Raw genomic sequence first — 23318 nt, 5'->3', positions numbered from 1 at the left:
TGCCTAAGAGTGGTAGAATGGGAAAGCTACTCGGCATCGAAGTTGCGCTTCGGGAGAATACTCAACGCGAAGTGGCTCTTCTTGAGAAGATAAGGCAGATTGGCGATCATAGTGCGTCTGTTGTTCAAGAATTACAGGACGAGGTCTCAAAGCTTGCAAAGGAGTATTGGTTTCTAGAACGGCAATGGTGGGCAACAAGGGCTTCATTTCTAGATTGCACGCTAACTAGAGGAATTGAGCTATGGCGCTCACATCCGAAATGGTATATGCACCGTGTGCTTCGCGAAGACTGCGCTGGAAGAGGAGGATGCTGTGGAAGAAACTGTGGGTGCTGTTCTAATCGCCAGAGCATCCTACGAAAGTTCGCAATCGGCCATTGTACTGTGGAGTGTTCCTGTTGCGAGCGAGACCGGGGCTTTGAACTCGATTCTGAGCAGAAGGCACAAATTCAAAAGACATTCAAACTCGAATTTGCTGGTCCACGTCCGTGGTATTATCATCGGATTCAGTTCGCTTCTTTTTTGGGTTTGATGGCTAGTGACGATGGTAACCCATTTGATCTTATTGATGAACCGCCGCCTAGGTATGTTCACATGCCCGCGACATCTTGAGGAACAAGCACGCCAAAAGGGAATTGGTATCGGATTCAATTGATGAGACTGATTTAGATGCGATGTTGTGGGCATTCATGTGCTTTGCTAATTTTTGCTAATGGGGAGGGGGAATTTAAAACTTTTTCATTCTATCATTATCAGTAGTACTACTATTAATAGTATTAAGCCTACTAACTACCGATATACGATATTATCGCTCGATAATTATCGGTAGACAATTTGATGAGCTGATAAAAAGGCGATAGCAGAGATCCTGCCAATATCGTATTGGGAACAGCCATAATGGGGGTGCTAAGATTGTTACATACACTAGAGGAATAGGGGGTGCTTTAAATGCGCAAACGAGCATAAGGTGTACTATTTAACGCACTCTTGCAGCAAGCTAATGCAGTGATAATGAGCCGACTGTGTTTACAAAGACCGACGAAAGCGTACTTGTAATAATATAGTTTGATTCGCCTCAACGATAAGAATATAGTTCCCATCCTGTCTCCTGACAATTATACAAGAATGAATAAAAGACCGCCCCCAATCTCCACCCTTCATTCCTCTGAATCATTTCCCTCCTGCATTCATCGTTAGTGCATGTACCAAATACCTGAAATCGGTCTTTGACTGGATTGTGGGCACTTCGGAGCATCACTTTCATTCGGTTCATTTATGAGTATGTGGGATTCAGGTATGTTCAAATAAATGGCTTGTATATCTGCTCTCTTGTCAATGATACAACGTGCGTTATCTCTACTTACCTCAAATAAGGCCGCTAAGCCCCCTATATTTCGTTTGTGCCGGGCATTCTCTTCGTCGTCGTGGGCGTGGAAGGCTGAGCCGAGGGACGAGGAACCCGAAGCGGAAGAATCAATTTGGGCCGGCGGCGGGTCGTCCCTCTGGGAAAAGGCCTCAGGGGACGACCCGCCGGACTGCTCCTTGGCAGTTTTATGGGCGGCCGGGGGGACGCTGTCAGTGTTGGTGGCGGCGTCAGCGGTGGTGATGGCGTCGGTGGTGGTGGTGGTAGTCGTGGCGGCGTCGGTGGTGATGGGACGGGCATACTTTCTATACATAGCTGCTCAGTATTTCCCGTATAAGCTCTCTGTGCCAAATTTACCGATGGATGGCCCATTGGCCCCAGAGCACGCCGAGCTGGTACCCTCCCACGGGCAGCAACATCGCACACAGCAAGCAGAAAAGCCACAGCGGCAGCAAAAACATGTCCGCCCATCCGGGGACAACCGACGGCAAGCTGATTTTCATGGCCAGGTTCGCGAGGGTCGTATTCTCTGGTAGAGAAAAAGGAAAAAAGGCCATCGTGAGTTTGTGAAAGTGAGTGATTAGTATTCAAAATATGGCAAGAGCTATAGGGCTTGGTTTTGCAACAACATCCCTAACCCCGTCTCCGTAGGCCGTCAAATGTGCGTAGACCGTAGCTAGCGTAGCTTGGTCTTGCTCTGTAGCTATTGAGGATAAATGTGTCTCGTGTATGGTCCTGCTAGGTACCTGCGCATACGGGAGCAGCGACGAAGAATACCGCGTGCCAGTTTCTAACCACGTAGCTAGTCAACCATACCGATCCGGTTTTTAGCCCGCGGTAGGCGATCCGGCGGAATTCCATGCGGGTGATGTAGTACGAGGCGGCTTGTTAGCCTTGCCGACCCCCTAGCGGATGTGGTCGAAGCCGACGTACTCGGGACCTAGATTGGAGGGAAATAGGTCATTGCTGTTCTGTTGTGGTCATCCTAACTAATGCATCGATTCTTTGCGTTCTAATAGGCACCTTTCTCTTCTAAAAGCTAAAGGGCAACAAGGTTTGTATAGAAATTAGGTGATGTGGAACTGGTGGCCGTCTAGGCAGACGATATCAGGCTTGATAGAGCGGGGTGAGGGCCGATTGTTTAGTAGGGATTTCGGATCTTTGGTGTGGGTACATCACTAGCAGTCATCTGCAACGTACGTTTCTATCGAGTGGTGTCGTTTGGGACCTTCTCCAGTCTTTAACCCTCCATGCTACGCATCAACTCCCCGTTCCACTAGCTCCACGTCCCAATAGTTCCGCAATAGTGGACTTGGTGAATGCGGGTTGGTAGGCGATGATTGGTAGGCGATGAGTTTCTTAAACCATATGCCTCTGATCGTTATGGTTTTTCAAATATTTAATGGGTGGTCAAATTTAACGACTCCGATCATTCCTGACAGTGGTCAAATTTGAATCACCTGGTCACTACTGATGTAGTCAAATGGCTTGGTCAAATTTAAGCATCGCGATAATTGCTGACGTGGTGAAGTGGCAGCTTGAGATTTGGTTATGGGTAGTCAAATTTAATCACCCCGATCATTGCTTCCGGGGTAAAATGGTATGCATGTGTTTTCACTTAGTTCTTCCTGGGGTTGATGAAATAACTTGATCACCAAAAGAGAAGCCAAAGGATCAGCCAGCCCTTCGCATCGATCCAGAAGCGTGCCGCATGTTTAATCAGTAGCGCGTTTAGGACGGTAGCTATTGGCATGCTCAATAGACTGCATGCTATGAAATAGGAATTGCGACAATTTTCCGCGTTCAGGGATAGACGCATACAGGTCGCCGTGCATTTGGCCATTCCGACGGAGATGGCTACTTGGCCTGGTTGGAGCTAAGCGAGTACAGGTGCTTGGGGCCTTATTCTGCTCGAGGTTACTGAAATGCATCGGATCTAGGAAGAGCCTACGTACATAATATGGTTGACGATTAGACTGATTGTTCCTAGTAATATGGATGGGTTTCCTCGAACACGTTGTCTGGTATCGGGAACAAGATATCTTGTTCTTCGTAGGTTGCAGGTAGTTAACTTCGTCGTTGCTTCTTCCATTAGTCAAGCATGTAACCGAGACATTCTTAGTAGACAAATATAGGCAAGCTGCCCGGTAGTCCATCCAATGTCATCCCGTTCCGTGAAACTTTGGATTGCTTATGTTCGTTAGAAATTGCGAAGTAGAGCACGCCCAGGTCTTCGAGTCATAAGGCGGGGCACATTACGGATTTGCGCAAATAAGAAAAGGGTATTAATCCTAGGATCAAAGATAGTACTAGGTATTAGCTACTGCTTACGAAGATAGGGAAGCGAATTCTGCTATCAGTTCTACGTAGTAAGGGCTTAAGTAGAGTTAGACATCGATGCCCATTTCGTAGTGCAAAGTATAGAAAGTAAAAATGAGGGGTTGTTAAAATTCTGAGGTAGGTTCAAGAAAATCGAGTTTGTTAACGAGGATGTTCGAAAGGGAGGGTGGGTGAAAGTTACTAGCGAAATAGGAAAACGTCATTTTGGCCTAGACTCCTAGGAACATTAATACGCAGTAGAGCGGTTAGCACCGGAGCAAGAGAAGGACCAGAGGCACGATGAGAACGGAAGGGCGTGAGCAACGGGGTGAGCGCTTAGAATGCAGGGTGAATCTAAATTTAACTCGACGGCGGCAAAGGTCGGATTGGCCCCGTGTGACGAGACCACAGGTCTTCTTTAAGCATCTTCTTTAGTCGTGTTGCTCTCCAAAGCAACCATTAAAAACAGCTTCGTGTGCTTTATTCGTTTTTGTCACATCTTATCTTCAACTATATTCTCTCTCCCCTACATCTCTGCCGCTTGAGTTGCCCACACCCGGAGAAACAGCTAGAATGTCACAACTCAACCTCCAAATCGACAAAATGGACCCCGAGGTGAAAGAGGTTCACGGCCGCTACTCTGACTTGAGAGCGTTCGATATCCTTCAGCGTTATCTTGGAGGCACTCAAGAAGAACGGTCTATTGTGCACACCACCAAACTGATACATGACATGTTATGTGATAGGACAGATAGAGACGCAGAGTTTCAACACAGCATGTTTAGCCATGTTGTCTTGGATGTGGCTCAGCAGATCCCCTATTCTCATTCGGCCCAGGGTTATCTTGTACGGCTTTTGCAACGTCTACAGGTATCAAGTAAACTAACTGGGCGAGTGATTGATGAAGATGAGGTACGAGATTACCAAACATCTAAACGTATAGATATATGTTAACAATGGGCTGAATCTAGGGATGGACCTTTTATGCCAGCATGCATCAATTCTTCTTAACCACACGGGAGCGCTATGGTCGTAAGTCGTCATCCCCCCCACCACCACCCTTAAACATAAGCTAATCATTAGAGCATTTTAGCGGAATTCGAGCCATCTACCTCTGAAGAAGAGCAATCTATCAATAATAACGCTTTTTGGGCTCGTCTATCATCGGCTGAAATGTTTCAGAGTCCTTCATACGCAATCTGGACTCTACGGGCGAATCTAGAGGAATCTCATTCCGAAAATGCCTATAGTGGCCGTATTAGTGGAGCAGCTGTATGGATTCTATATGCTGGGCAGTGGCTCTTCACCGAGATTGTCGAATGCCCCCGCCTATTGACCCCTGAGAATAAACGTTTCTGGGGTGTTGGATCGCTTTACACTGGTCCAATTCTTGGTCTGGTGCGGTGGAAATTCTGGCATAAGGGCTTCGCTGCCGCTACAGAAAACAGACGAGCGAGCGATGAATCCCGACAGATTGCGCAGAAAGCAGTCGATTTAATGGACGCTATCGGGCTGGCGAGCAGGTGGTAGCTGAGCCAGTGTATCTCCTTTTTGTATTACTAGAGGTTCCATATGACTTGAAATCTTTCTTATGAAGTGTTGACCTAAGATACAAACCGTCAACCATTCGGAATATCAATTCATAGACCCCGATAATGGGCATCCTTATCGCACGTGCCGATTAGATAGTGCAAATGATGTCACTTTTCCCGGCCACTCTCCCTTGACCGAGAACAACTGATCAACTCCAACCGCCGAGTCACCACGTACCAGCATGTCCTTCAGTCAATCTCTTCGCCGCAACCAGGGTGCATCCCTGTCCCATCTTCGCAACTTTTCACCCAAGGACTTGCATCGTGTAAGCATCCCAGCACAGCGACACAGCCGTGCACATAGCACACGCCGAACAAATGTCACCCCAAAATCTATTCAATCATCGGCATCTCTCCGCCCACTTTACCCATCACCAAGACCTCGAGTTTCCCCAGCTCCGCGGCCAGCATTAGCATCCACGATCCGCACCTTCGTCTCGCTAAACGCAGCAAGCGGCAAAGCCCCAGCGGACCTCCTCGTCGAAGAGCTCCAGGAGCTGTACGAGGTCGCCAAGGATGAATTTGAGATCGCAACCGAAAGCACAGACGGAGGAACTATCTACGCAGCGTCGGATCGCGAGTCGGCGCGCGATGCGCTCAGCCAGCTCACGGCGGTGTATAACCTGTACACCACCGGTGATACGCAAGCACATGTGACGGAGGGACAGGCGAATGCGGAGGGAAGTGGGGAGGGAAGCCCGGCTATTGAGACGATGCATGATCCTGCAGAGGTTTCACAGGCTGTTAGGGATGAGGTGAAGAAGAGGGTTGCGCAGCGGGTTAGGGAGTTGGTGAATGCTGTGGAGCTGTTGGAGGAGAAGGCGAAGGCGGATTGAGGTGGCTGTTATGAAAGTGTAGTATTACGAGTCGTTGGTGGTGAAGCGGCAAGAGCTCAAATTTGAAAGCTGGCTCCTTCGGGGTCCGCATTGTAATTTGCAGAGGATGCTTCGGGAGCGGTCCCCGTCTAAGTGCCCTGGAACGGGCCGTCATAGAGGGTGAGAATCCCGTATGGGAAGGGGTGTCCGCGCCCGTGTGAAGCTCCTTCGACGAGTCGAGTTGTTTGGGAATGCAGCTCTAAATGGGTGGTAAATTTCATCTAAAGCTAAATATTGGCCGGAGACCGATAGCGCACAAGTAGAGTGATCGAAAGATGAAAAGCACTTTGAAAAGAGAGTTAAAAAGCACGTTCGAGTGAGGTGGCAGACAGGCCGACCCGGTATGCAAGTTGGGAGGATTTGTTCCCGAGGGTGTAGGCAAAGTTCCCGAAGAGGGCTTTTTCAAATACTTCCGGCCGTTGTTCGAAGTAGACTGTAAAGTCTTGAATCCTTTGGTTCAGTGACTCCTTGTCGTTTGCAGAAATGAGGAAAAGCTTGGTCTTTGGGTCTGCAACAACCTCATCATCATTCGAAGGCTTGGAGATTAAAGGTGGCTTCTCGAGGACGACATGGGCGTTGGTTCCCCCAAAGCCGTAGTTGGAGACGCTAACATATTTCTTTCCTCGAGGCCAGGGTCGTGTGGACGCCACGACCTTCATGTTGTATTCATTTAAAGGGATGTTGGGGTTTGGCTTCTTATAGTCTGCATTGCGATCCAGATTTGGATTGTATGAAATATCATAAAACATTATTGTCCGAACCAGACATTCCCAATTGCTGCAACTGGATCCAGCCAGTAACTAGTGCTTCATTACCAAGAGCCATTAGATGGTCGACAAGTCGCCCAAGCTCAGTTCTGCTGCAGGTAACACAATTGGACCTTTTTTTTTTTGGTAATTGTCGTGAAATTGCCAGACGAGAAACCAACCCCAGTCATCAAACACACGCCAACCACATAAGACTCACTCGTCTAAATCATAAGGGCATGAAAATCGTACATCTTGAGTTCTAAACAACAGAAAACGGGGTGAGGCTGAGTTGGTCTGAGCATGGTGATGGCAGCGTCGAAGAGGATTCTTGCTTGTGTGTAGTCCGCAAATGGCGCTTCAGTTGGTCTGCCAGCATAGCAAAATAAGTATTCGTCCGACACGTCGATATCTTGAGAACATACCTGGTCGAGTAAAGCTCTTCGTACATCCTAGGAAATGGCATTTATGTTTCCGTTCACCATGTGCTAGGCACAGTTAGTACGGGGCCGTTTGCGCCTTGGGTATGAACATACTTAGTCGATGACTGGACATATTCGAGGACTGGGATCTTGTCAGTATATTGACGATGGTCAACAAGTCTAGAAAAAAACTCACATCGCCGGTCTCAAACGTACAACCTGGGTAGGTGCACTTGAAAGGCTTTTCGCCAGTATGCGTTCGCAAATGAGTTTCTAGGTCCATTAGCTTGAAGTACAAGGAGGAAAAAGGACGAAACATACTTAGCTCGCTGCTATCAGTAAATGATTTATGGCAATGTTTACATCGGTACGGTTTGTCACCACGATGGCTTCGCTCGTGTCGATCCAGGGTCGTCTGTCTGGCGAAAATTTTGCCACAAACAGAGCACTTGAAGTTCTTGTCTAATAGATGTGTATGGTTAGCACCAGGTTTGTTACCGATATGAAAGGACCCGTCGTACAATTACTATGAGTCAGAAAGTGACCCTGGAGCTTTGATTTTTGCGAGAATGGTTCATCTGGACGATGGCATCCTTCCCAGCAGCAATAGTAACCGTTCCCCTTGGCGCCTTCGATGGTGTTAAGGTGGCTGGAAATAAGATGCTCTTGAAGAGCACCGGCATTCGAGAAGGTGGCTCCGCAGACAGTGTTGACCCCGTGAAGATCATCTGTCCATTTGCAGGTATGCAGGTGATTGTCCTCAGCAAAAAAGTCCGGGGTGGTCAAAACCGATGATACACTCCCGTCCAGGGGTGGTGGAGTCTCTGCTGGACTAGACAAAAGGTGCGAGCTGACACTGGATCGGGACTGGCGGGAATAAGGAGAATAAGGGTGAGCGTGAGAGTGTGCGTGAACTCGACATCGGTGATTGGTGCGGTGGGGTCCTTTCATGAAGGCCTGAAGGTTGAGGTCATTCGGATTTTTGATAAGACCATGGGGGTGAGAATGGCCTGGGTGGAGACAGTTGGCTGGTGAATCATCTTTCGGGCTTTTCAAATGGTTCTGGCACTCATGTTGTTCAAGTGCGTGTTGGTCATGGCAGGTCGAGAAATCCGGACACACCCCAAGCATATGGAAGACGTCGGTGGGGTTGACATCGGTCTGTACTGGAAATGGATAGTCTGTGAACAGCCCCTGCAAGTCTTTCTGGAAATCATCACAGCCAAAGTGGCTGGACACATTATTATCACAATGGGCGGTGTGTGCTTGGTATGATGAGAGAAAGTCATTTTGGTGACTCGAGTCCACTGGCCCAGGCATAGGATGATAATGCCCTGCGACCTTTCCCGAATGATCAAAAATATTCTGATCCATCATTGTCGAAGGGAAGAAGCATGAGGCATCTAGCGAAATGGGAGTATTGAGGCCCAAAAGGGAATCAAAGTTACAATCGTGACCCTCGGTTCCGTCGCAGCAATGCTCGTCAAAGCAGGCTTGAGCCGTATCCTCGCAGTGAGTGTCGTCGCAATGGGCGTCGTCGCAATGAGTGTCGTCGCAATGAGTATCGTCGCAATGAGTATCGTCGCAATGAGTATCATCGCAGTGATTGCCGTCGCAGTGAGTGTCGTCGCAGTGGATATCATCACAATGGGCCACCGAGCACACAGTCGAAGCGTCGCAATCCACGAAGCCGTCGCAAACTGACCCACATTCTAATGGGCACTCATCAACATGACATTCATCCACATCGCAGCAGGCTTCGTCAACAGTGCACGGTGCAAGAGAGGTGTGATTTTCATGGTCTGCGCAGGTCCACTGGGGCATCGAATGGTCTGCCAATGTATCGACAGCGTCCTTGCCATCTATATGAAATGTCTCCCAGTGGCATTCCAGACAGAAACCGTCTCCTGGAGGTTGAGAAGACATGATGGGCAGTACTTAAGATATGCGCGGGGCTGAATTGGAGCCGGGGCAGTCGGAAATAGCGGGAGCAAGCAGGAAGGAATATGGGGGAAATGCTGTGGAGGATCCGAGGGTAAGACCGCCAGTGGGATCGTGCGTGATCGCAGCCAGGTACAAGATGCCGGCTGCCAATATCGCCACACCAGACTCCACCACAGGGCTTGTCTTGCAGGAAAGAATGCCGTTTATCCTGACAAGATCGTCTCCGGCGCAAAGTTCTAGGCTCGGGTCAGAGGCTCTGACTGGCGGGATGCGTGATACGCCGGCTGGGAGTATGTACACGACAGGCCGAATTGACATGCAGCAAGCGTAGAGGACCTTGTGAAAGTATCGATCGAGGGGGGGTAGAGGAACGGAGGGCGCGAGGGCCTGGCAGTGAGCGAACGTGAGAAAAGTGAGGACCGTGGTGGCTCGTGGGGACCTTGGGGGAAAACGCGATCGGGGTGGGGAGCAGTCGCATGGCGTGCGATAACCAGCGGTCAGACTGTCGTCATGGCCAATGTCAGAGCCGGCGGACGGGAGGAGCCCATTCTGATTATCGACAGGGTGATCGATGGAGTCGTACTGGGCAGAAGGTCGCTACGCTTCCCACCTTCCGCATGCCCTCGACCGCAGAATTTCGAATGACTAATGGGAGATCCCGTGACTGACTACAAAGTGTAGGTAACTCTATATACCATCTTCACAAGTGGAATATCTTAAAATATTTCCTAGATGGCCACACTAACACAATATACCGTCCAGGATAGCTAGCTCAAATATCAATCCAATATCCAATCATAGCAACAGAAACAGTTCTACACTCTTGTTCCTGATACACCCCACGTGATCGCCCACTCTGCCCCGGATCGTCGCGCGATTATCACATCACAGCTTATCTCGACGCGACAACACTTCCACTCACCAACTACTGCATGGTCCAACGTCCATTCATGAACAAAGTAATGATCCTTTAATCAATTTCATACATATCATCTCATCCTATCTCATCCCATCCCATCTCCCATCCCGCGTTCCCCGTCACCCCCACCAAACCACAACAAACCCCGCCACTACACCCCCCTAACGCTGTCAACAAAAATGGGCAGCTTCTGCTCACGCGAATCCGACAATTTCGACCAGCCAGGACGAGTAGTTGGCGCCGCACCCTCTAACCAAAACGACCCAGCACCCCGCGCCTCAGTTCCATCCAAAACAAACTGGAAGTCTTCGCCAGGCCGGACACTTGGGGCGAGTACATCGGGACCGGGCGAGGCAGGCGCAGATGAAGCGAGGGCGAATGCCGCGATTGCAGCGCAGGTAAGAAAGATATCCTTTTTGTGCGCAGAGGCCCGTGGGCGAACAGAACCTGACGGGATACAGAAACGAGCCGAAAGCGCATCTGCGGCAAATAAGGGGAAGCTTGGATCCAAACTTGCGGCGCAGAAGGCTCAGACTCAGACTCAGGCGTTGAACGAGGCAAGTCGGACAGAGAGGGCGGCGAGGGATGCTGATGAGGGCGAGGCGGCGAGGAGATGGGATTGAGTTTGGTCTTCCTTTTCCCGGTTGGGTACGAATCCGATATGTATAAGGGCCGGTTGCAAGTGTCTGGATTCGCTTCAGTTGGCAAGCGGTTTTCTCTCTCCTAAGCTCTGCCTGACCTTTTCATGACCACGGTCGTTCTGATGCGGCGTTTCTCTGTTGGCGTTCATTTCGACTCTCCAGTTCTTAAGATCTTTCCTTTTTCGATGCAATTATGGCCGTCCCTGCAAAAGCGGTTGTATCTACAGTTTACCAATACGAGGCTGTGAGGAGTGGACGAGAATGCTTTAATTGTTCCATCATGATCAAATTGCAGTCCAGAGACATTAACCCATTACGCGCCAGGAATATAATACAACCACCAGGCAAATACTCTAAACAACATTATACCGGCCACCCACCGGAGCCCGAGCGTCGCTATCCGCAGCCGCCACGGTTCCCTCCTTGAGCAGGCGCATCAATTCGCGCATGGCGTTCGTCACCGAAATCTCGGTTTCGCCCTCAACCAGAATGTATAGCTTGGGGTTCTCGTTGGGGCCTGGTTCCTTGCCGGTTGCGTAGAAACTGCCCTTGGTCGTAATCGATGTGCCCGTAGCCTCCAGTATCTTGGCGACATTCGTGCGGTTGGTGACGCCCCAACGTGCTTTCTCTGTAGACATTATATGAGTACCTGTTCATAGCAGAAATGTGAGAAGGGAGGGAACTTACGGGGGAAGTCATTGATCTCAAGCGTAGCATGGAACGCCCCAGCATCCGGTCCACGGTTGTCGATAGGGACACCCGATCTCATCACACCGGCTCGGCTCAGACGCGCGTGGATATCAGCAACGGCAGAACCGACCTTGTCGAGAGGATTTTTAGATGCCGCAGTGGGATCCTTTTCGGTTCTGTGCACTGTGATCTTGCCATCCAGGTCGATGCCCTTGGGGACACCGACAAGCTGAGTGGGTGCGGGCGCGGCAGCAGATTGGACGGATGAAAGAGCCTTGTTGAACCGCTCGTCGTCCTTCTCGGCCTTGCCATCCTTCTCTTCCTCCTCTTCGCCTTCTTCACCGGTTTTGTAAGTACGACGCTCACGCATACGAGCAGACTCGCGCTCCTGGTCGAGACGTTCAAGACCCTTACCACCGAACCCAGAGGTGCTTGCCTTCTCCTTGCCGGCCCTAACCTTCTCTAGGAAGGCATCGACCAGCTTCTGGACGGGTTCGGGGATTTCTTGTCCACTTTGCTTGAGTGCCTTGGCAATGTCTACCGAGTATCGCTCTTGGTCTTCCGTTAGGAAGGTCACTGCAGTACCAGTGTTGCCAGCACGGCCCGTTCGACCCGCTCGGTGAACATAATCTTCCAGGTGATTCGGGGCATCGTAGTTCACGACGAGTTTGAGCTGCTTGACATCCAATCCACGAGCAGCAACCGAGGTGGCAACCAAGACCGGGAAAATCCCTGCCTTGAAGTCTTCAATGGTTGAGTCACGGTCAATCTGGTCCTTGCCGCCATGGATTGACATGCACGGATAGCCCTTCCGCATGAGCTCTTTCAGTAGGTTGTCGGCGGATTCTTGACGGTCAACAAATATCAACGCCCGAACATCCTCGTTCGCCTCATCCGAGTACAGATTACCCAGCAGTTCCAGTAGTCGGAAAAACTTTTGGTCCTCATTGCGGACTTCGACTATCTGCGTGATCTCAGGAGCCACCACACTCCTACCACCCACCACAATCTCAACCGGCTTCTTCAGGGTTCGCCGAGCCAGCGCTTCCATATTGCGGGGAAAGGTGGCGGAGAAAAGGACGGTCTGGCGATCGGGTCGGACATTTGTCATGATTTTCACCACTTGGGGTTCGAAGCCCATGTCAAACATCCGGTCAGCTTCGTCCAAAACGACGTAGGTGACGCGTCGCAGATTCGTGACTCGCCCAGCATTCGCCGCAAGCAAATCGATCATCCGGCCAGGTGTGCAAACAACGATCTCTGCGCCTCGCTTGAGTTCGGCGATTTGATCTTTAATCGGAGCACCGCCATATGCACAGACAGCCCGAAGGCCCAACGCTTTCAAGAAGGGTTTGCAGTCTTTGTGGATTTGAGTGGCCAATTCACGGGTAGGTGTCATGATCAGACCGATGGGGCCTTCCATGCTCTCGAGTGGTCGCTGATCTTTAATATGTCGAAACATTGGAATGAGGAAAGCAACTGTTTTTCCAGATCCAGTTTTAGCGACACCAATGACGTCGCGACCAGACATGATCGCAGGGATTGCCTGTGCTTGGATAGCGGTTAAACTTTCGTACCCCAGTCGGTCAACAACATCAAGCGTTTGCACACCCATTCCACATTGCGACCATTTCTGAACAGGCTTCGGAACATCGAGTCCGCGTACTTTGATCCCTTCAAGTTCATGACGGAGATTTGCAACCTCTTCCTCGGTCATATCAGCCAGATTGGAAGGTTCATGATAAAATTGCTTCCGAAATGGCTCATACTCAACTTTGGCATGGTTGACAGCGGGGATTTCCTTCTTCTTTTTCTTATTTGCCATGGCGAGCAAGTCGTCTGCGTCGTCCTCTCCAACGGCGGTAATGCCCACATCTTCCTCGTCACCGAACATGGCCTGCGGTTGTTGTGACTCTTTCTTCTCGAGAACTTCGCACCGACAGTCTTCTTCGGAGGAGCGGTACCAGCCAATCCGGACATGAAGGCATCCAGGGGATCAACTTCCTCCGCCTCATCGACTTCCATCGGAGTGGACTCGACTTGCTGATTTGATGAATCGGCCATGTGAGTATCTCCATTCGTCTGCGGTTTTTCAGATGCGTCGCCCTGATTTTGGAGTCGTTCTTCTCGTCTTTCTGCTGCTGCACGAGCGGCTGCGGCGGCTTCTTCCTCTGTTCCCTCTTGCATGTCGACATCGTCATCGTCATCGCCAGCGTCGTCGGGAACAACATCAGCATTCTTGACATCTTCTAGTGGCGGGGTAGGTAGCCTTTCTAATTTCTTGCGCGTTGATTCTTCCTCACCAAAACCCAGTGTCCGAACTGCAGTGGCCTTCTCGTTATCCGAAGCTGGCTTTGCGACTAGTCCAAATCTGCCGACATTACCCTTGGCTTTGAAAGGAGTAGAAGCCTTGGCAGCAGGCTTGTTGGACTGGGCCAGTGGGGCGGTAGACGAGGGCGTTGAAGACTTGGCAGGCAGCGGAACAGCCACATCGTTTCCGAGGACGGCGGGTCCAGCAGTCGTTGTCGTGGAGTGCTTAGCGATAGCCTTGGGGTCGAACTTTCCGGCGTAAGGGGCAGGAGTGGCGGACTCTGTAGGAGTTGCGGGAGTTTGAGGCGAGCCGACAGCGGGCGAGAGACCCGACTTGCGGTCAATCTCTTCCAGGATATTCTTGGGTCCACTCGCAGCTTGTTCTTGCAGTTTCCGTTCACGCTCGGCGGCCTGCTTCTGTTTCCAAGCTTCCAGTTTGGCAAGCCTCTCCGCTCGCTTCTCCTCGTCGGTTGGAACGGTCGTGGCAGGGGCGGCCGGTTTGGATGGCTGAGAAATGAGATGAGCACCACTGTTCTGAGATACGCCAGCAGATCTGAAACGTACCTCGCGGAGTCTCGACGTGGAACGCCTATTTGGAGCACGCTCGCGACTGTCCTCCCGTCTAGGCTTGGGCTTCAAGTCAGCAGAATCACCTGTGCGCCTCCGGTCTCGGTCGCGTGAATCATCTCGCCTGCTTCGATAGTCTCGATCGCGGCTCCTGCGGCGATATTCGCGGTCATCGTTTCGCTCTCGGGACCGTCGGCGTTCTCGTGATCGGTCTCCGCGCCTGTCTAGGGAGCGGTCGCGTCGACGGTAGGAGTCTCGGTCGTAGCCGCGATCGCGATCCCGGTATCGCCTCTGCGGAAGTAATGAATGGTCAGATACTCGACTCGAGAATTCTCGGCGCGGCGGTTTGCCACTTACCTCCGGGCTACGGGATCTGCGGTAGCTGCGTCCATCATCCCGCCTGGACCTCTCATGACGATCATCCTCTCTGCGACTTCGTCGAGATGAAGAGTTTGTGCTGCCTACAGGTGATGGTGAGCGACTGTCCCCGTGGCGAGCCATGCTTGCTGGCCAACGATGAGTGAGTATTACTGAAACTCAAAAGCACCTGAACGTGGACAAGGACCTGAGCGAATCACCACTCATGCATGCGACCGCCCGAAAATTGGAAGCGGTTCAGTCGAGTCGGTTGAAGACGATGATGGGGAGAGGGACTGAGCAGCAGCACGGAAAGAATAGAAGGTGGCACATGACCCACAGTCACGTGCTTCACTAACCCGCTTTCGGAGAGACCCAAACGAAGCTCGGACGCGACCCAGACTAACCAGCCTCCTTGGACTAACTCACTACGACCACTCTCCCTCTTTCATCCCTCTGTCAATCATTGTCGCACTCTCCATCTCTCATCATGACTTGGCAGTTGGCCACTCGTGGGACCGTTTTGCGCCGTGTGCGCGTCGGTGCCTTCCCTCGCGCTGCTCGCGTGGTCAGCCTGCAGCACCAGCTGCAACGGCTCTCTCTAGCAGCGACGCCCCGTCCGGCGAGACCATTGACTGGATATCTCGCTTCTCCCAAGCTCCAGGCGCCATTGCGCTTGTTCGCGACTTCCACAGACGGCTCTGGACCCAAGGAGAAGAAGAAGACGACGGCCAAGGGCAGGCCCAAGAAGTCCAAGAAACCCAAGAAGTCAACAACGCCCAAAAAGCGCGAGCTGACCGACGAGCAAAAAGCCGCCAAAGCCGAGCGCAAGAAGGTGGTGCAACGCCGAGCACTGGTCCAGCAACTCAAGCAGAATGCACTCACCCCGCCCAAGAGGCTCCCGGACCAGTATTTCTCGCTCGTGGTACAAGATAAGTATGCTGATGTCAAAAACCCCTCAATCACGCAAAGCGAGGCATTCAAAGCTGTGTCTCAGATTGCAAGTTCCCTGACCGCCGAGGAGAAAGAGGTACATCCACATCCCTGCGTTGATCATGGGGATCATGCTGACATTCAATCTAGCGCTACGAAGCTAAAGCCCGAGCCAACATGGCCACCAATGCGGCACAGTATGAACAGTGGTTGAAGCAGCACACTCCTCTGCAGATCAAGGAAGCCAATCTGGCCCGGCGGAGGCTGTCAACCCTGGTGAAGAAGAACTATCGTCAAATCCGCGACGACCGCCTGGTCAAAAAACGCAGCAGCGCATTTATGTTCTACGTCCAGGAGCGTTATGCAAGTGGCGACTTCCTGCACATGAAGGTGACAGATGCTACAACACGAGTTGCGCAAGAGTGGAAAGGTTTGACCGAGTCGGAGAAGCAGGTAAGCTCGCCCAACCCTCTTTTTGATAGATGAATCGTGCCGCTCACTGCGATTTCCAGAAATACCATGACTTGCAGGCCCAGGATCAGGTGCGGTACCGCCGGGAGTATCTGCAGGTGTATGGAAAGGAGGCTCCTAGCGCGTGAAGCCCTCGTTGAACGCGAGCACCTTTCCTATGTCTGGCTGGTCGGTGGGTTGGGTTCGAACTGGGGTTTGCGGTCTGGATATTTTGTTGCGAGTCTCTCACGTCTCTGGATTCCCTTTCCTTTGTCACTACGTACTGTACTTTAGTTTTCCATAATGCGATGGTTCTGTCTTGAAATACCCACTCTCCACCGCCCAGCGGCCCCTCCACCGAGGCGGAATCTGCACCGAGGCTAAACTGGCGGTGAGAAGACGATGGGATTTTTTTTTTGCCCTGCAGGTCATCCAAACAAATTAGTTCTCTGATTTTCTGTCAGGTACTTGCGCTAGAGATGTGTCTAGGGCGGGTGCCCAAATGCAAAGTAAAAAAAAAAATCAAGGTCGGGCATCAATCAAGGGATTAATCACAGCAGCCCGGGAGCTTTCTCCACAGATCAGGATTTGCTTTCTCCACGCCGATGCGACCTGGTCGTGTTAGTTTCCGTTACACATATGACTACTGCTTCAACTTATAGATCCCATCGCTAATCCAGACGGGCCCTCCCGCGGGCCAATCCACGGTTATCAGCTATCGCGCCCATGGGTCGGGCGTATACATTCCAACTGCAGTCGTCCCCTGCTTGGACCCTCGCAGATTCTCATGCAAGCCAGCCAATCTGAGTCGAGTCTCGCATGCAAGTGACAGGTAGATCGAAGTAGTCAGAGAAATCGGGAACGAACTGCGTAGTCACTATGGGTCCAACGGGTGTTTGTCCCAGCCATCTCTTTTTTTTCAACTCTTTTTTTTTGTGTCTTTTTTTGGTTCCTCCTCCTATGCTTATATTACTATATTTTGGCTAAAGTGGTATTCTCTCCAAATTCATACCCTCGTACACTCTCCATTCACCACAGGAATGCCAGCGTCATTTCTCATACTTCGTTGATCGTCGCCTCCACCGCCCCATGGAAACTAACTAAAACTGCGCAAATCCATCCATCCCTCCCTCCCTGCCTTCTCCAACGGGGTACCTTCTGAAACCGTTTTTCTCCTTCCGATACATACCCCTAAACGACTGCTACTCCCTTGACCCTCGACGAGACATACCTCTGCTTCGCTTATCGGCTGCTCCGTCTACGAACCCAGATACCCACCCGCAGATACCTGGAGGATTTTCGCGCCGGGCGCAGGGAAAGCCTGTTGGTTTTACGCCAGCCGCTGCACTCTGTTCGACCTACCTTCTTTGTCCCCGAATAGTCGAGCTGAGCCCTCAGAGTCGCATCGACCTCGCCGCGATCAGAGCTGCACTGACGTCCTCGAGATCTTCGCACGGGTGTTGAACCTCCTACAGGCCCCCACATGTGTTCCTCCTGACGTCGTCGAGCTGACGGGTCGCTGATCAGGCCCGGTGCTGAAAGCGGCGCATTCGACTTTCGCCATGGCGGCTGTCACGCACTCTGGTTTCTACACGGAGGGCTTGCGCACGAAATGGGTCCACGATGTCGCATACTGCAGCAAACACCTGCAATATGAGCTGGAGAAGGCCGTCGACGACGTGTGGGCCACTTTGGTAACGGGACGCGTGTTTCCTAGTCCGTCGCATCACGATTTGAGTCTCCAAACTCCGCGCCCGCCCTCCTACACTCAACCCCCACCATCCTATGACGATGCAATCACCGATACGCCGCCAGACTACTCGTCGCTTCCTCCGCTTGCGCAACGAAAAACCACCACTTTTCATGCGGCACCTCCATTACCAGTTGCCAAATCTCTCGACCAGCCGTCTTCTTTACTGAAGGATACAACGCACGATGTCTATATTGATTTTGGCGCTCCGTTTGGCACCCGGGAACATAAGGGAGGCAAGAAGAAGGCGAAGAAGTCCACTCCTCTTGCCCTGGGAAACACCGGTGGTGGCGGCTCCGAAAATGGCGGCTCCGACAATGGTGATGGGACGGGCGGCAATGATGGAGGCGGTGCGGGCGATGGGAACGGGGATGACGGGGATGGTGGGGACGACTGGGGCGCATGGGCAGTGAGCGGAAGCAAGAAGAAGAGCAAAAAGAAGGAGCAGGAAGAGGAAGAAGAGCGACGCGCCAAGGAGGAAGAGGAGAAGAAAACCTCCAATAATCTCAGCTGGGCTGATGAGATGGAGGACGGCAACGATGATTCCTGGGCCGGCTTTGCCACGGTAGGGGGGAAAAAGAAGAAGAAGGGAAAGGTATGTCTTATCGTGTTCCAGAAATTTGGGGGGCTGTTGATTCTGATTATGAACACAGGATGAGCCGTCAAGTGGATTTCAAGACGTCAGTTTGAATGATGGCGCACCGCAGCTGGACTTGAGCTTCGACACATCGGCCACCAAGACCGGCGGGACCGGTTTCAGCTTCGGGGGATGGGGCAAAGATTGGAATACGGGCAACAAATGGGGCCTCGGGAGCGTCGGAGAGTCTACGAAAGAGGAACCCAAAGAGGAACTCAAAGACAACAATCCCTGGGCAACGGCCAGCAAAAAGAAATCAACAAAGACGACCAGCGGGTTCGATTTTGGTGATCTTGGATCCCCTCCAGCCGAAGAGAAAGCCGATGACGACTGGGCTGGCTTCACTTCCGTCGACAAGAAAGGCAAGAAGAAGGGCATCCAAGAAGTACCCGCGGAACCGGAGCCTGAATCTAAAGCCGACGAATGGGGTGCTTGGGGTACGGTAAAGGACAAGAAAAAGAAGAAAGGTGCCCTGGAGCCTGAGCCGGAGAAGAAGTCGGAAAAGAAGCCTGAGCCTGAGCCCGAGCCCGAGCCTGAGTCGTCGAAGGCTGAGGCCACAGGGCCTGTCATTGACGAGAGCATGTTTGCTGGAATGTCAATGAAGGAAAAGCGCAAGGCAAAGAAGGCGATAGAAAAGGAGTGGGCGGACAAGCTTGCCGCCAAAGAAGCTGAGAGCCCACCTGAGGCTGAACCCGAGCCTGAGAGCAAGAAGAAGCCCCCCGAACCAGAAACCGACTGGGGCTGGAATGTTGCCGCCAAGTCGAAGGACAAGAAGAAGAAAATCGACCTCCTGGATGATCCAGCTCCCCCACCTGCGGACCCTCCGCCAGCGGACGACTGGATGGATGGCTGGGGCACGGCTGGGAAGAAGAAAGACAAAAAATCCACTAAGAAGGAGCCAGATCCCGTTCCCGAGGAGTCACCGAAAGAAAAGTCGAAGTCCAAAGACATCGATGACGACTGGGGTGGTGGTGCGTGGGGTATTTCCTCTAAGGACAAGAAGAAGAAGGCCAAGGAGCCCGAGCCTGAACCTGAACCTGAGCCGGAAAAGCCGAAGATCCCAGATGATCCTCTATACAAGGATTGGTACGGCGTCTCTTCCAAAGAACGCAAGAGACGAGAGAAGACTTTGATTCAGAAAGGGCTTCCCATTCCCGGCAAGGATTTTGAGCTACCGCCAGACGAGCCAGAGCCAGAGCCTGAGCCTGAAGAACCTGAACCCGAACCCGAGCCGGAGAAGCCCAAAATCCCAGACGACCCTCTATACAAGGATTGGCACATGCTCTCTTCCAAAGATCGTAAGAGACGAGAGAAGGCTTTGATTCACAAAGGACTTCCCATTCCAGGCAAAGATTTTGACCTTCCGTCCGACGAGCCTGAGCCTGAACCATTGCCCGAACCGGAACCCGAGAAGCCAGCTGACGACGACTGGAATGCCTGGGGTACGGTAAAGGACAAGAAGAAGAAGAAGGGCAAGGTTGAGGAACCTCCTCCGCCAGCGCCTACTCCTCCCGCTCAGGGCCTTACCCCAGAACCCGATGCAGGCAACGAAAATGCCGATGATATATGGGCAGATTTGGAACCGAAGTCGAAGAGTACGAAGAAGAAGGCCATTGACCCACCGCCCAAGGAGGAAAAGGCATCAACTAAGGGCTTCTGGGCATCTCTCACCGGAACAACCGCAACCAAGGCCAAACCAACAACAACCAAGAAAACCGAGGAGAAGCCCAAGTCCAAGGAAGAGCCGGAAGAGGACCTCCTGATCGATATGGATGAGCCCGAGCCCGAGCCTGCCAAGGAAGAGGATCCGCCTGCCTCCAAGAGCAAACCCGTGTCTAAGATGTCCGTTGCTGAACGTATCAAGATGCTTGAACAGAACAAGAAGGATAAGGAGAAGGAGGAGAAGGAGAAGGCAAAAGAGGAGAAGGAGAAGGCAAGAGAGGAGAAGGAAAAGGCAAAAGAGGAGAAGGTAAGCTCGAAGACAAAGACAAAGGAGAAGAAACCAGAACCGGAGCCTGACCCTGAGCCCGAGGAACCGGTTTCGGCGAAGAAAAGCTCCAAGACCAAGACCGGCAAGACTTCTACTTCCAAGAAAGAAAAGGCAAAAGAAGTTTCGGAGCCAGAGGATGAGAAGAGAGTCTCCAAGGACTTTTTGCCTGGAAGCTTTCCCGATGAACCCGAGCCGGAAACCGAGTCCAAGCCTGAGCCGGCCGTTGATACTTCGAAAATGTCCAAGAAAGAGCTCAAAAAGTACATGAAGACGGCCGCCGCCGCTGCAGCCGCCGCTAAGGAGCCTACGCCGCCTGCAGAAGACAAGGCCGAGCCAGAGGAGGCCGAGGTTGACGATCGTGCACCTCCTACACCTCCCCCAGAATCAACTGAGAAAGAAGCCAAATCAGCCAAGAAGGAACGCGCTAAAATCGAGCGCACCGCCGGGACCACCTCTTGGGGTTTCTGGGGAGCATCTGCCGCGCCACCGCCCAAGAAGTCCACCAAGAAAGAACTCAAGCCCACGGAAGACGCCGAGCCTCCCAAGAAGAAGGAAAGGGAACGGGAAAGGGAGAAGGAAAAGGAATCTACGCGAGAGCGAGAGCTTGCGGCTCCGTTGCGAAGCAAGCCCACGAAGCAGTCCTCCCGACCCAAGGAATCGGATCCCGAGATGGAGAAGTCGTCTGCGTCAGACCGTGAGAACCGACGGGAGCGTGATATACGATCTTCAAAGGCTACTCGCGGCGTGGGTATGAGCTTCTCCAACTACATCCTCGGCCAAGGTCCACCGGCACGAACCAAGTCCACCAAAAAGCCGGCAACTTCCGTATCACGGCCGTCATCGAGACCAGTTTCCCGAGATATAGATGATGAGGCGGCCATGCCGACGCCTTCTCCGGAAGAAAAACGGCCAAAGAAGCCAGAGGTCTCGGATAAGGCAGCCAAATTAATGGGCATCAAGCCGCGGCAAGAACGCCAGTCAGCGTCAGCACAGAGACGGAAATCAGGTCAGCCTTGAATCTACGCCTAATATTTATTGCCACCTAGCTAATTTTGTTTTTGTCAGGTCCTCGAGATCCATACGCAATTGATGATAGCGATGATCTTGTCATGGTCGACATGGACGACGCCGGTGGGCAATCTGCCAAAGATGGGTCTAGAGGGTCCAAGCCCTCAAAGCACAAGTTGAAGAAAGGGGTGAGTACCCCGCGATTGATTCTTGAGGGCTGACGCTAAATTTTTTTTTTTTAACCACAGTCCCGCGCTCAAGCAGACGATGAAGATGGTGTTATCGTCGATGCAGAGCAAACACAGAACGGCCCAGAGGTCCACTCGGGACCGGACGACCTCGCGTTCGTTGACGCTCCTCCCCGAGAGCGACGTCTCAAGCGTTCCAACACGGCGCCCAAGAAGCAGGAGACCGGTAAACTGATGGGACTTTTTGGCTCGCTGAGAAAGACTGCTCGCCCAGAGAATCTGCCAGAGCGCCGCAAATCCCGCTCCTATCGCGGCGTCGACGACACCGAGCGTGAAGACGTGCGACGCGCACGGCGTGAGGATCGGCGCAAGAGATCCGTCAAACCAGACACTGACGGCGAAGGATTCACGACTGACGCTGCGCCCGCAGTCGGGGGTGTCGATACCGAGGCCGAAGACGCAGAAGCAAGACGAGCCGCACGCAAAGCAAAGCGTGTGTCTCGACAGGTTTCCGACGCTCGAGACCCTGATGTAGAGGAACGGCGCGCACAACGTAAGGAGAAGGAGCGAGCGCGCGAAGCCCGTGAGCAGAAAGCTCGCGAGGAAGAAGAAGAGCGTCGCCGTGAAGAGAAGCGAGTTCGCCGTGCTGCTCGCGATGAGCGTCGTGCCAAAGAAGAACAGGCAGCGCGCGAGGCTGAAGCCGCTGCTGAAGCCAAGGCCGCAGAGCGGCGGGATCGCCGTCGCATGCGCGAAGAAGAGGTGGCTGCGAAGACCCGACGCCGTCGCTCGCGGGTCGAGGAAAAGCCTCCAGCAGATGATCAGTCTCCCGATGAGCCGGAGGTCGAACGCCGTGCTCCACGAGCCTCCCGCGCAGTAGACGAGTCCAAATCCCGTCGTCACAAGTCCAAAGGCGTCCCGGAGACGGCGCCGCCTCCCCAAATGTCCGGCGGTCTCAACCACGGCCGTCCAAAGAAAGACAAGATTTCGTCGTGGGTGTATTCGCAAGCCGACGAACCGCCCGAGCCACCGCCAATCATGCCAACCGTGCTCGACATGCCCCCGCAAGCCGCCGCGGCCGCAGAAGACGGAAACGAACGCTCCCTATCCTCGGACGAAGAAGCCCGTCGCGCTCTACGCCGCAAGGCCCGCCGTCGTACTTCTAGGTACGGTGCAGATGAGGACATCGATGACCCGCGCGCGGCTCGTCGCAGGGAGCCCCGTCGCGACGGCGTGAAGAGCGGTTCGGGGAGTGGAGGTGACTATGAGCGTGATCGCGTGAGGTCGTATGGGAGTCGAGCTCCTATGCCACCGCCGAGCTCTAATGCGAAGAGATCAAGCTGGTTCCAGAAGCTTACCAGCTTCTAGTTTGGTAGCCGTTTGGAAGGTGTGTTTTCGTCTGCTTTGTTTGGAAGCGGTTTCTTTGAAGTTTTTTTGTTTTTGTTATTTGCTTGATCGATCTTTCTTTTCTATGTATGGCCGGATCGCCAGCCAGCCCTTGATGACAGAGATGATTCTATGACACTGCGGTTTGTTGTTTCTTTTTAGTTCGTTTTTCCAGTTGAGATTGATTTTATACCACTCGATGCTATATACCGTCATATGCGAGTTCTGAATTATA

The 23318-nt window shown here is 52.4% G+C and overlaps 6 protein-coding genes across 6 annotated transcripts, besides 1 other annotated feature; 4 read left to right on the top strand and 2 right to left on the bottom strand.

Annotated features, from left to right (window-relative positions):
• Positions 1–1156: 1156 nt before the first annotated feature.
• PFLUO_LOCUS5132 (uncharacterized protein) lies at positions 1157–1919 on the bottom strand (the record flags this gene model as incomplete). The annotated part of the gene is made up of 3 exons (XM_073782551.1): positions 1157–1180; positions 1364–1667; positions 1720–1919. 3 exons carry the CDS (start codon positions 1917–1919, stop codon positions 1157–1159), a joined length of 528 nt encoding a protein of 175 aa, XP_073639195.1.
• A 3536-nt stretch (positions 1920–5455) lies between these two features.
• PFLUO_LOCUS5131 (uncharacterized protein) lies at positions 5456–6109 on the top strand (the record flags this gene model as incomplete). Its single annotated transcript, XM_073782550.1, has 1 exon — positions 5456–6109. One exon carries the CDS (start codon positions 5456–5458, stop codon positions 6107–6109), a length of 654 nt encoding a protein of 217 aa, XP_073639194.1.
• Positions 6110–6447: 338 nt separating this feature from the next.
• Positions 6448–6897: a sequence feature (Protein overlapping with rRNA (PFLUO_LOCUS5130, CAL5870889.1) was converted to a misc_feature.).
• Positions 6898–10358: 3461 nt separating this feature from the next.
• On the top strand, positions 10359–10802 carry PFLUO_LOCUS5129 (uncharacterized protein; the record flags this gene model as incomplete). The annotated part of the gene is made up of 2 exons (XM_073782549.1): positions 10359–10577; positions 10641–10802. The coding sequence occupies 2 exons, from the start codon at positions 10359–10361 to the stop codon at positions 10800–10802; spliced, it is 381 nt and encodes a 126-aa protein (XP_073639193.1).
• A 371-nt stretch (positions 10803–11173) lies between these two features.
• PFLUO_LOCUS5128 (pre-mRNA processing RNA-helicase) lies at positions 11174–14888 on the bottom strand (the record flags this gene model as incomplete). Its single annotated transcript, XM_073782548.1, has 5 exons — positions 11174–11448; positions 11508–13407; positions 13452–14327; positions 14385–14678; positions 14745–14888. 5 exons carry the CDS (start codon positions 14886–14888, stop codon positions 11174–11176), a joined length of 3489 nt encoding a protein of 1162 aa, XP_073639192.1.
• Positions 14889–15234: 346 nt separating this feature from the next.
• On the top strand, positions 15235–16276 carry PFLUO_LOCUS5127 (uncharacterized protein; the record flags this gene model as incomplete). The annotated part of the gene is made up of 3 exons (XM_073782547.1): positions 15235–15774; positions 15828–16130; positions 16190–16276. The coding sequence occupies 3 exons, from the start codon at positions 15235–15237 to the stop codon at positions 16274–16276; spliced, it is 930 nt and encodes a 309-aa protein (XP_073639191.1).
• A 1413-nt stretch (positions 16277–17689) lies between these two features.
• PFLUO_LOCUS5126 (uncharacterized protein) lies at positions 17690–23065 on the top strand (the record flags this gene model as incomplete). Its single annotated transcript, XM_073782546.1, has 4 exons — positions 17690–18472; positions 18531–21510; positions 21570–21700; positions 21761–23065. 4 exons carry the CDS (start codon positions 17690–17692, stop codon positions 23063–23065), a joined length of 5199 nt encoding a protein of 1732 aa, XP_073639190.1.
• Between the last annotated feature and the right edge of the window lie 253 nt (positions 23066–23318).

The sequence above is a fragment of the Penicillium psychrofluorescens genome (genome assembly GCF_964197705.1).
Source record: "Penicillium psychrofluorescens genome assembly, chromosome: 3".
In the NCBI taxonomy this organism is placed as follows: domain Eukaryota; kingdom Fungi; phylum Ascomycota; class Eurotiomycetes; order Eurotiales; family Aspergillaceae; genus Penicillium; species Penicillium psychrofluorescens.
The sequence above is the reverse complement of the archived record's forward strand: the minus strand, read 5'-3'. Positions and strand labels throughout refer to the sequence as shown.